This window comes from Pan paniscus, chromosome 3, assembly GCF_029289425.2.
Source record: "Pan paniscus chromosome 3, NHGRI_mPanPan1-v2.0_pri, whole genome shotgun sequence".
Lineage (NCBI taxonomy): Eukaryota > Metazoa > Chordata > Mammalia > Primates > Hominidae > Pan > Pan paniscus.
In genome coordinates, this window is record NC_073252.2 from 111,425,862 (window position 1) to 111,438,507 (window position 12,646).

Below are 12,646 nucleotides of genomic sequence, written 5' to 3' on the forward strand. Positions count from 1 at the left end.
TTAAATACCTAGACATTTGAGTCTTTGTATTTTTCTGTGTCATATAGTTATGCTGAGTATGTATTTTAAAGGCCTACTAGAATAAACTTCCATAACCTTTCTTTGATAACTTGTTCTCTTCTTTAAGAAACTTTAGAGTCAAGACTTTTCTTCATTTCAAACATATATTCCTCCTACAGCCCTTTGAACTAAAATTTTGTCCTTATCTATGTGATCTTAATTTCTTAGTAGAAATGAAAGACAGGTAGTCACCATTAGCCTTCATGGTAGTTTTTCAATGTACAGGGGCCATCCTTTGATATTCATTTATTTTTTCATTTACCTTGCAATATTTATTGAGCTCTTACTATTTCACAAACATTTTTTGGCCAAACTTTTATTGCACATTGAGAGGAACTTTTTTGAAAACAATTTCATAAAATATGAAGTTTAAGAACAAAAGACTATTTAGATTGTTCACTATTTTTTTTTTTTTTTTTTTTTTGAGACGGAGTCTCGCTCTGTCGCCCAGGCTGGAGTGCAGTGGCGCAATCTCGGCTCACTGCAAGCTCCACCTCCCGGGTTCACGCCATTCTCCTGCCTCAGCCTCCCTAGTAGCTGGGACTACAGGTGCCCACCACTATGCCCGGCTAATTTTTTGTATTTTTAGTAGAGATGGGGTTTCACCGTGTTAGCCAGGATGGTCTTGATCTCCTGACCTCGTGACCCGCCCGCCTCAGCCTCCCAAAGTGCTGGGATTACAGGCATGAGCCACCACGCCCGGCCGATTGTTCACTGTTTTAACAAACTGTTCAGCTCCTTAGGTGGTCAAAGGATATTTAAAAATAATCAGCTGTATACAATTCAAAATTATCTTCAGAGTCTTGCAATTATAATAAAAGCTTCAGAATGTCAGGAAGAGAACAGAAGGCTTAATAAATACTTATTCAAATAACTACCCTAAAATTTAGTTTCTTGAGTGGTAGTCGGCTGTTTGTTTTCAGTGTGTCATTTTTTAGCATGTAGATTTTAGTCATTTTGTTTTCAATATGTCATTTTGAGGGGTGGGATTTGGCTGGTGAACACAGAACCACAAAGACTATTGTAGAATCTAGAGTCTGGAGTTTTGCCTGATTTTTTTCAACAATCATATTATTTCAGGTGGAACCACCCCTGCCCAGTGGGAAGATATTACAGGAACTACGCCATTAACATTTGTCAATGAATGTGTTTCCTTTACAACAAACGTGTCTGCCAGGTATCGTTATATAGCACAGAAAAGCCCACTATGATATGTTACCCTCCAAAAAAACTGCCCTTTGTTTTGTTTTGTTTTGTTTCTTTATTGTTTAAAAGTTATTTTTTCATTGGATTTTAAGTATGGTCTGCCTTTGCTTTTATATTTTAAACTAGATCTGTCAGCAAATGGAATAGTGATAATACAGTAACAAAGTATTACCAATCCGATTAAAATCTAAGGAAAAGGAGCGATTGTCTGCTTTGCCTGTATGATTCTGACTTAGTCAGTAGCAGCTGCTGCTTTTTCCACTTCCAAAGTCCTTAGGAATGATAATTTCCTGTTGTCAGCAAAATAGCCTGAACTACTTTTCCAACAGAATGATAACAGCACAAATCTCACCGTGGTTTGTCTAAAAGGCTTAGAGGCTTCAGTGGCTCTTATACACATTTCTTATTTATGTATTACATATCTTTAAAACGGTGAAGCTATCTAGTTTTATTGCTTATGCACACAATAACTCAATTGATTAAAGTTAGCTCCCATTCCTTTGGTCTTTAATTGATTGCTAAGCATTGTTACCTCTCTTTAACTTGACATTACAGCTTTGTGACTTAAGTAGGGCAAGAGACATTATGTCCATTTTACAGATGAGAAAACTGAAGTTGAGAGTAATTAAAACGTACATTTATTTCTATTTGGGGTGGAGGAGAAAAGATAAAAGTGCATGAATAGTTAAGTAATGGCATAGCAATAGTTGGGTGTGGTGGCACATGTTTATAGTTCCAGCCACCCAGAGGCTCAACTATTGAGTCCGCAGTTCTGTGTTTCAATGTGTTTTGCCAATTTAGCATCTATACTGTAATCCAGAAGACGACATGTCCTGAATAAGAGATATAGACCAGATGGACTAAAAGAATGAGAGAAGGGTGTTCGAATTGGGATAGCTAGAGAGGGTATCTGAGAAGAGGTGACTCGAGACATGTGTTGGAACCTAATAGGCAGATAAAAGTGAAAAAGAGAATAACATGAGCAAAGATGCAAAGATAGAATGAGAAGGTGTAGTGGGGGATAGCAACAATTATCCATGTAGTCTATAATTCAAAAATAATACTTGAGGCTGGGCCTCGTGGCTCATGCCTGTAATCCCGGCACTTTGGGAGGCCAAGACAGGTGGATTGCTTGAGCTCAGGAGTTCAAGACTAGCTTGGGCAACATGGTGAAACCCTGTCTCTCACAAAAAAGATACAAAAATTAGCTGGACATGGTGGCGCACACCTGTAGTCCTAGGAACCAGGGAGGTTGAGGTGGGAGGATCTCTTGAGCCCAGAGAGGTCGAGGCTGCAGTGAGCCGTGATTGCGTCACTGCACTCCAGCCTGGGCGACAGAGACGTTGTCTCAAAAACAAAACAAAGCAAAAAACAAACAAACAAACAAACAAACAAAATCTAGGACTGTTGGTTGGCAACACTTTATAAAAGGTCTTACAGGGTAGATTAAGAAGTGATAAATCACTGCACTCCAGCCTGGGCGACAGAGCGAGACAACGTCTCAAAAAAAAAAAAAAAAAAAAAACCCTTTGGAAGTATAAAATAACAAAATGAAAATATTTCCATCTAATGACCTCGACTTTCTTTGTGAAGTTAGCTCTCTTAGGGCCTGTGGTAAGGGATGAAGCTTAAAGAGTGTCATAAGATTTAGTAATGTTACCATAGTGAACAAAAAATTGCCAGTCAATGTCACAGACTTAGTTGAGGCTGGAAATCATAAAGTCATTATAGCCAATAATTTCTTCTATGAATTATATTCAGCAATACTTAGGAGTTCTGGAGCAGGTTTTTTAAAATGGTTGGGTTGATTCCACTTTGGTGATTAGAGTTCCTTGGAAAAGAATAACGAGGGGAGGAAAAGCTGGGTAGATTTTGTTGAAAAGAGTTTCAGGAAATGAAATGACAGCTAGGGAGGGGGGATCAAGGAAAATAGAAAACCATGCAGTGAGATCCTTGTCTTATGTCTGCTATTGAGTTCACTCCACTAAAGGATTCCAAAACACTAAATATATAGTTCAGAAAACTGAATATTCAGAAGAGTTTCCAAAAAAGAAAATTAGAAATACTGTATTTAATAGTTGATCTTAAACCTGATATCTTTCTCTCTTCTCTTCACTCCCTTCTGCCTTCCCTTCTTTCCTCCTACCTTTCCTTTTGTTCCTGTCTTGCTATTTCTTTCCTTTGGCTTTCTCTCATTATCTCCCTCTCTCACTTCCTTTTTTCCAAGAAGCATTTGTTGACTACTTTGATCATATTGAAGGAACTGATTTTATTTTTCACATGGTATACTTTGAACTTTAGATAACTGACTTTATTTATTTTAATAGGTTCTGGCTGATAGATTGTCGACAGATCCAGGAATCCGTTACTTTTGCATCACAAGTATACAGAGAAATTATCTGCGTACCTTATATGGCCAAATTTGTAGTGTTTGCCAAATCACATGACCCCATTGAAGCCAGGTTGAGGTGTTTCTGCATGACTGATGATAAAGTGGATAAGACCCTTGAACAACAAGAAAATTTTGCTGAGGTGGCCAGAAGCAGGGATGTGGAGGTACTGTACCAAAAATAATAATAATAATTTATGCCATGTTGTTATACCTGTATTAATAGATTATATTTCAAATATCATTTAATAAATAGAATAATTAAAAAGTGAAAGACAAGTTCACATTTTGGTCAGTTAGAAGGTCAATATCCAAAATCTGCCATTTTTAGCCATTTTGGACCTATTCAATAGGAATGATCTGTGTATGTGAGAAGGTAAGATGATTCCTTTAAAGATTATTTGAGGAAAAATTATGAGTTATTGATAAATTCAAAGTATGTAAGTGATTGTAGTACTTTAGCTGTTTTTAGCTTTCCTTGTTGTCCTTATTTTTTAATAGTAACTAAAACAGTCTGGGAAGTATATCTTTTTGCATAAATGTTGAAGCAGGGTGTCTAGTGCTTTTCTACATTACTTTTTCTTATTTCAGAATTTTCCATCAGTGTAGGTCTTTGGGTGTTGAAGTCCAGTAACCTGACTCATTGTGATGTCAAAAGTTACCCAAGCAGGCCAGGCGTGGTGGTTCACGCCTGTATTCCCAGCACTTTGGGAGGCCGAGGTGGGTGGATCATCTGAGGTCACCAGTTCGAGACCAACCTGGCCAACATGGCAAAACCCTATCTCTACTAAAAATACAAAATTAGCTGGGCATGGTGCCAGATGCCTGTAATCCCAGCTACTCAGGAGGCTGAGGCAGGAGAATTGCTTGAACCTGGGAGGCGGAGGTTGCAGTGAGCCAAGATAGCACCACTGCACTCCAGCCTGGGCAACAGAGTGAGACTCTGTCTCAAAAAAAAAAAAAAAAATTACCCAAGCATAAGTTTAAATTTAGGATTTAAATGTATTTTGGGTTTGTGGAATAATGGGATACAGTTTTTGGAATGAGAACATTAAATGTCACCATTCATTAAAGATTCCCATTACTAGTAAGAAGAAAGAGTGCTGGACATGCTGTGTCACAGATAGACAGAATGTCAGTTGTCAATTTAAAGATGGTTGTATGTGTATTATAAGAATTTGAAGTTCCAAGTAGTACTACCACTTCTTTGTGTAAACAACAAGTATAATTGCAGCTACTTTATTGTTATTTCTCTCTGTTTTCACTCAGGTGTTAGAAGGAAAACCCATCTACGTTGATTGTTTCGGCAACTTGGTACCATTAACTAAAAGTGGCCAGCATCATATATTCAGTTTTTTTGCCTTCAAAGAAAATAGACTTCCTCTATTTGTCAAGGTAATATATACATGGAATTTTGTGATGCATTTTTTTCAAGATCAAGGAAGAATTTGACTTCCTTTAGTAATAGAAAATTTTTGCTTTTCAGTCATCTTCAGAGTTTTCTTTTTAACCATATTTGTAACGTTTTACAGCCCTGGGAAACAAATCATTTTTATTTTTGAGGTTCAAAGTCAACCTGAATTTTTATAGACTATATTTAAGGATGATAACAGGACAAATAATAGCCAACTCATTAATTAGGCACAGTGACCGGTATTTTCCAAATTTGAAGGAAAGCCTATTTATCTATTATAACTTTTAAATATTTATGCTTAGATTTAAAAATATATGTGAACTTCACAAGTGTGGAGATCAAAAGAGTTCTAAGTGGCAACTTTTTATAATAAAATCTCTGAAAAGACCCAGCATCTCACTTAAGCTAGTAAATTATCTGCAATAGAGCTATAGACTTGATATATTTTCATAAATTCATTCAATAAACAGCATGGAGACATTTGTGTGCACCAGGTGTTTATTGTCTCTAAACAGAGACCAAGTTAGGGATTTGAGGTGATATATGCAAGTTTCATTTTAGATTCCAATCTAAAAGGGACCACATATGAAGGAATAAGAGATTCAGGAAATAAAAAGGAGGTAATAATTCTACTCTGCATTATTTTCCAAGCTCATTTTTCTTCTTGTTTCTCACAATTTATTTCACTAATCCAGAGGTCCTAACGCTCAATCCTCTTAGGTATAGGCTGGCTTCTGTTGTTTTTTTTCCAATCCTACTTCACCTACTCATTTCCAACTGTTCATCAGCAATGACTCTTTTTATTTTAACCCCTTATTATTTTTCCAAATATGTGTCTGCAAACCTCTTATTAAGTTTTTCCAAGATCTCTGCTGAGTCTCTCTCATTGTGCCATTTCTGGTTCAATTGTTTTGCCTGACTGATGATAGATTCTTACAGATCACCACATTAAGCAGTAACTGCTCAGGGGTAATGGATCCATTTAACATAGACAGCTATATAATTAAACTAATGTTTGACATCGTTGGTGTGCAGAATCATTCTACAAACAACCCAATACAAAATGAGGGAAGTGCTTCAGTAGACATTTCTCCAAAGAAGATACACAGATGGTCAATAAGCATATGAAGAGATGTTCAACAGCGTAGGGAAATGCAAATCAAAACTGTGAAGAGATACCACTCCATACCCATTAGGATGGCTATTATTAAAACAAACAAACAGAAAATAAACAAATGTTGGGAAGGATGTGGACAAATTGGGGCCCTAATGCATTGCTGGTGGAAATGCAAAATAGTGCAGCGACTTTGGAAAACACTATGGTTTTTCCTCAAAAAGTTAAACATAAAATTAGTATATGATTCAGCAATTTACTTCTCGGTGTACACCCACAAGAATTTAAAGTACAGACTCAATTACTTGCACACCAATGTTCTTAGCAGCATTAGCCATGGTAGCCAAAATGGAAACAACCCAAAAGTCCAAAGGTCCACAAACAAAATGCGGTATACACATGCAATGGAATACTATTCAGCCTTTAAAAGGAAGGAAATTCTAATTTATGCTGCAATATGGTAAATGAAATAAGCTAGACACAAAAGGACAAATATTGTATGGTTTCACTTATATGAGGTACCTAGGGTAGTCAAATTCATAAAGAGAGAAAATATTTTTTTTAATTTATTTTTTTGACCTCTCCTTGAAGTGAAATAAAGATAGAAAGTAGAAGAGTGGTTGCTGGGGACAGGAGAAGTGAAGAATGGGGAATTATTGTTTAATAGATACAGAATTTCAGTTAGGAAGATTAACAAGTTCTAAAGATGGAAGGTAGTGATGATTATACAACAATGTGAATGTACTTAATGCCACCAAACTAGACACCTTTTTAGGTTTAATCATTTTTATGATTAAAATGATAAGTTTTATGTTACATATATTTATCACAATTTTTTTAAAAAGGAATGAAATTCTGACACATGATGCAATATGAATGAACTTGGAAAACATTACGCTGAGTAAAATAAGCCAGACACAAATACTATATGGCTCCATTTCTACATGTTCCTAGAATAGGCAAACGTATAGAGACAGAAAGTAGAATAGAGGTTATTAGGGGCTGGGCAAGAGGGCAATGGGGTGCTATTGTTCAATGGGGACAGTTTCTGCATAGGATGAAAAACATTCTGGATAGAAGTAATGATTATACAACTTTGTGAATGTGCTTAATGCCACTGAATTTTCTACCTCAAAATAGTAAAAATGGTAAACCGTATGTTATGTATATTTTACCATAATTATTTTAAAAGCTGAGTAAGTTCTGAAGATCTAATATACAGCATTAAACTACAGTTAATTGTATGTAATGTATTATATACTTGAAATTTGCTAAGAGATCTCAAGTGTTCTCACCACAAAAAAGGGGAATGAGGTGATTGATATGTTAATTAATTTGATACGCTAATCATTTCACAATGTATACATATATCAAATCATCATATTGTACACCTTAAATCTATGCAATTTTTGTCTACCATACTTAAATAAGACTAAAAAAGAAAGCTGAATGATTTTTAAAAAGGCTTTCCAAATGGTAATAGGAAAAGAGAAAGGAAATCCTTTGAGTTCTTACCTAGCATTAACAAATGAATTTTACTTTCCCCTTTCAAGCATCATCTAGTTAAAGTAAATACTGCAAATCAAAATATGGGTGAAGCATGTATGTCTTTCTTGTTCAAGGTACGCGATACAACTCAGGAACCTTGCGGACGACTATCATTTATGAAGGAGCCAAAATCCACGAGAGGCCTGGTGCATCAAGCTATTTGCAACTTAAACATCACTTTGCCGATTTATACAAAGGTATCGTAAAATCTGCTATAGTGCAATTCAGGTAGAGTAGGAATTGATTTTTAAATCTTGTTTTAGGTCAGTGCAAAAGTAATGGCAAAAACAGCAATTGCTTTTGCACTGACCTAATAAAATGAATACCAACAAAGACTGATTGAAAGCACGTGTAATAATCACGTTTGATTCTCTGTCAGATTTACGATTTCCACTTAAGAAAAAACCTAGTGCCACCTGATTTCATGTTAAATGCACTTTGATGCAAAAAGTCTATTAATACACATTGGGCATGGAAGTAAGAAAATTTGGCTTCAGATTTAACTTTTTGAAGAAATTTTAAAAACTAATTGGCTTTTCTTCATTATTGTTTTCATGTGCTTTCCTGCGACCATACTCGTGCATTCGGCCCTATGAAAATATTAGAGTTCATCACCTTCTGTTTACTACCAATTCACAGGTGGCTTACATATTATTAAATTCAGAGCTGCCCCATGATATTTTATTTTTTCTAAGTAATTAACTATTAATCTTCAAACTTATCATATTTTAGGAGCATATAAACTGGTGTGATGGTGCACACCTGTAGTCCCAGCTACTCTGGAGGCTGAGGTGAGAGGATCACTTGAGCCCAGGAGTTCAAGGGCAGCTTAGGCAACATAACTTGTGTAAATTGTTGGTTAAAATAAAAAATAGTAGAAATAGTTGATTAGTAAAAAACATATCGCCATGTTATGAGTAGATTTAAAACATTGTTGAAAAGGAGAAATACATTAATTTCTGACCCCAAGTCTACCTACAGGAATTCCTTTCTTTTGAAATCTCTCCCCCTCACGTAATTCCTTGAATACTCTGATGAAATCAAAGACAACCAAATCAATTAAATGTTGTGGATAATTTATGTTTCATTCTTTTAAATTTTTTTAACCAATATTTCTTTTGAATAGGAAGCTCCCACATGGCAATCTATAGGTGGATGCAGAAGTTGTCAGTGTCTATATAACAGGTTGGGAAGGGTGATGAGTGGTGACTGCTGAGACCTGGAGGGGAAGTAGGGATATATTTAAAATCCTAAATCTTGACATCACAAAACAAAAAAGTCCTGTACTTCTTTTTCCCCACCACAATTGTTAAATTTTATATTTGCTTAATGAATTATTTTTGTAAATAGAGATCAGCCATCTAGAGAAAAGCTCATAGCATTAGGTTTGACATTGTAAATTTTTATTAAATGAATAAAATAAAATATTATTTGTATATTTAAATATACATGTTATTCCAAGAATTAAAATATAGAAATGGGTATATCAACCCAAATGAGCATAATTTCATTGTATTTTGATGGTGCAGAATATATTTTGGGGTTTGTATTGCTGATTAGTAGTGAGTCAGTGGAGGCAGTATGCCAATAAGAACCACAAAGAAATATGTACTGCTGCGGGCAAGCCACCTGAGTGTTAAAGAAAGATGACTGAGCTTTGGCTGATTTCAGTGAGCTTTCAGTGTGCTCTAAGAGAAAGCATTAACTTTATTATTACATTTTATTTCTAAGTCAAGACATATCAGACACAGCTATTAATGCTGTGATAGTCCAGTACAATTTTCTAATTTGTAACTCAAAAAGAAAAAAATCCCAGACATTGTACATTGAAAATATACCTTAGTATTTAGTAGCTCTTGGCTGGGCACCATGGCCCACACCTGTAATCCCAGCACTTTGGGAGACCAAGGCAGGAGGACTGCTTGAGTCTAGTAGTTCAAGACCAGCCTGAGCAACATAGCAAGACCTTGTCTCTATTAAAAAAAAAAAAGAAAGAATTTAGTAGCTCTTTGTTAGAATAATGCTTCTAAATATTGCCTGTGTATTGAAAATTTTCCACCATATGCTTATTTGTAGCTTTTAATATTTTCAACCAATATCTGTAATGATTGGGATATTATCATCACTATTTCTAAAGACAAATGCCATCCAGTTCATTTAAGGTCAAACTTTGAGACTGCTGTGGTGACCTAGTATCTGGAATTAGTATATTTATAATGTTGGTTCTTTTGTCTCTTGAATCTATAAACTTTGTACTTAAGCCAATCTTCTTTTCTGCCTGTCTTCTATAAACTGTTAGTAATAAAAAAAGAGTATGCTGACTGTATGCTTGCCTGTTGATGCTTGTTGAAAGGGTATTTATTTACTCTTTCCTTTTCTTCTAAATACTCTCTACTCTTCCTTCTCTCTTTTTTTCATCTTGCATGGCATCTTGGGGCGGAAAGGAATCAGAGTCAGATCAAGAACAGGAGGAAGAGGTAATTTTATGACAGTGTCACTTGTTATCGGCTGTGTCATTGCTGTAACCACTAATAACAGCACATAGTTAACCTGTGTTCTTAGACGGGGTAGGCGGTTCTTCTTAGTAATTAAAGGGGCACAATTTCACTTAACCTCTCTAAGCCTCTGTTTTCTCATCTTGTGGAGCAACTTAAGGGAATAGTAAAGTTTCCCTGTAAATTGTTGCCATGTCGCTATGCAATACTATATTTTTCCACCAACTACTGAGAGCTAAACCATTATCTCAGGGGTTCTTAGTCGGAAGACATCTAGTGGTTGAAACTCTTTTTGTACTAAGACATTATTAATGTCTTAATTTTTAATTAATTAATTTTTAATTAAATCTTAGTACATAAAAAATGTACTAAGACATTATTTGCCTTTTAAACTTCTATATCCTCACAAACTATAAAGGAGTCTCCCAGAGGCTATACTACATGTGATGATATTGCCACTCTGGCAATTAATGGAATGTATGCTTGCATACTCTTAGGTTCTAGCATTTTCTCAGCCTTCATTTGTAATATGGATATCTATTTATACATATCACACACCATCGGAAGTTTTTCAGGCTCCTCAGTAATTTTTGGGAGTGTAAAGGGGCCCTAAGACCAAAGAGTTTGATAAACACTGAGACCAAAAAACTTTAAGAAGCATATAGCTGATTCCTTAGACTATAATATCATAATGCAGAACTATGCTAATAATAATAATTTCTTATAAAGTGGGATCTTTACTAAGTGTTGCACATGCCTCATCATTGTTGATCTCTCACAACTACCTATGAGGTGTTTGTTATTAAATACTACATTATTGATGAAGAAAGCAAGTCTTAGAGAGGTTACCTTGAATAAATAGCTATATGAATTAAACCTGCTTCAATATTTAAAGCAAATGTGTGTTTGTCTCCGTTATAAAGATCTGAAAATGCCCAAATATTATAATAGAAATGAAAAACATAATTGGAAAACTTAAAATAATATATTTGTTTCTAAGATAGACAGATGCATATGTTATTAGTTATATGTAAATGTTTTCAAATATACTAGTTTTCTTTTTTTAAATGTTATTCCAATGCATTCAAAATAAAAAATATAATAAATACCCTTATACCCACCAGCTTAAAATGTAAGCCCTTATCAGTTCAGAAGATGCCCCGGATTCATTTTTTTTCTGATACCTTGCAATGGAGCAGGGTGAGAGAGGTGACTATAGACGCACTGTCCTGCCGCACATAGCCATATACACAATCGACTTAAGACTGAAGTCATTCTTTCCCTCAACTGCACAGTCACTCTTTGCTTCACATACTCCATTTCCTTCCTGTACTCAGTGACCCTACCACCACAGCTGTTAAAAATGATAGGGAAGCCAGTTTTGCCATGTTCACAAATCACTTTTTTCTGTTAGATAATTTTCCTACTGAATACTTTCTGGAACTATTTAGGGCAATAGATCCAGTTCATATTCTTTTCAGGATCTGGAATGCTGGCTTATTATTAACGATAATGAAACTACTTCTGTAGAACACATCACCCTAGCGTTGCTGTTTGTCATCCTTTCCTTTTTCTCCACTAAATGGATACTTATTATTCAATACTGACTTCACCCTTTTTCTGATGTATTCCCTAAATATGTATTCCAACATCAAAACCAGCCTGGGTCATATCTTCCCGGGATTAACATGCTAGAAAGGACTTTCTACCTGTAATGTCTAGAAAACAGAAGGTTTTTTTCAAAGTCAGGATAAGAATCATGGAGACTCTCAGGAAAAAATGCAGCAAATTACTCTGACCTTCCTATAGCTATGGTGTCACCCAACATGTATAATTATGAATAGGAGCTTTTTGTGCACACCAGGGGCTATGAGCCAAGGCAGTATTTGTAACCATTCAATTTATGTATGTTTTCTTTCAGATCGATATGACATCAGAAAAAAGTAAGAATTTAAAGAAAATTGAGTTTGTTTGAAAGCTGGCTACCATAAAAAGAAGCATGAATTAAAATGCAAGCTAGTTGCTATTACTAACCACTATAGTAATTAAATTTTTATATTATCCTTATTAATCATTAATATATTTATAAAAGCAGCTTGGCCAGTTAAATTACAAATATACCTAATTTGCGAGCTAATTAGCAGTAAAATGCAATGATTATTCATCTAAGCATTCACTTTCTTTTGACATTCTTGTTAACCCTGGTATTGCTGTTATGCTTGTTTAGAAACCCACCCTACCGTTTTGTCCATTTGTTAGCAAAACACTGTCATCTCATCATTTTTTAAGCACTGACATGACAGTATCACTTTTTATGTAATGCAATAGTGACTTCTGTAGAGAGCTCATTATTTTTGTAGGATACACCTGCAAAAGTGATACTGTCTAATAGTTCTTAGCTGAAGCTAACCCCATCCAAC

The 12,646-nt window shown here is 35.3% G+C and overlaps 1 protein-coding gene across 50 annotated transcripts in view; it reads left to right on the forward strand.

Moving 5' to 3' along the window:
• ANK2 (ankyrin 2) overlaps positions 1-12,646 on the forward strand; it is a 685,755-nt gene that overhangs the window by 640,348 nt on the left and 32,761 nt on the right. For all 50 annotated transcript variants that reach the window (XM_055111732.2, XM_055111740.2, XM_063603575.1 and 47 more), the window contains 6 exons: positions 1,141-1,237; positions 3,594-3,822; positions 4,925-5,050; positions 7,806-7,928; positions 10,176-10,208; positions 12,148-12,169. In XM_055111732.2, coding sequence (XP_054967707.2) covers positions 1,141-1,237; positions 3,594-3,822; positions 4,925-5,050; positions 7,806-7,928; positions 10,176-10,208; positions 12,148-12,169 — 630 coding nt within the window. The remainder of the gene's footprint in view (positions 1-1,140; positions 1,238-3,593; positions 3,823-4,924; positions 5,051-7,805; positions 7,929-10,175; positions 10,209-12,147; positions 12,170-12,646) is intronic.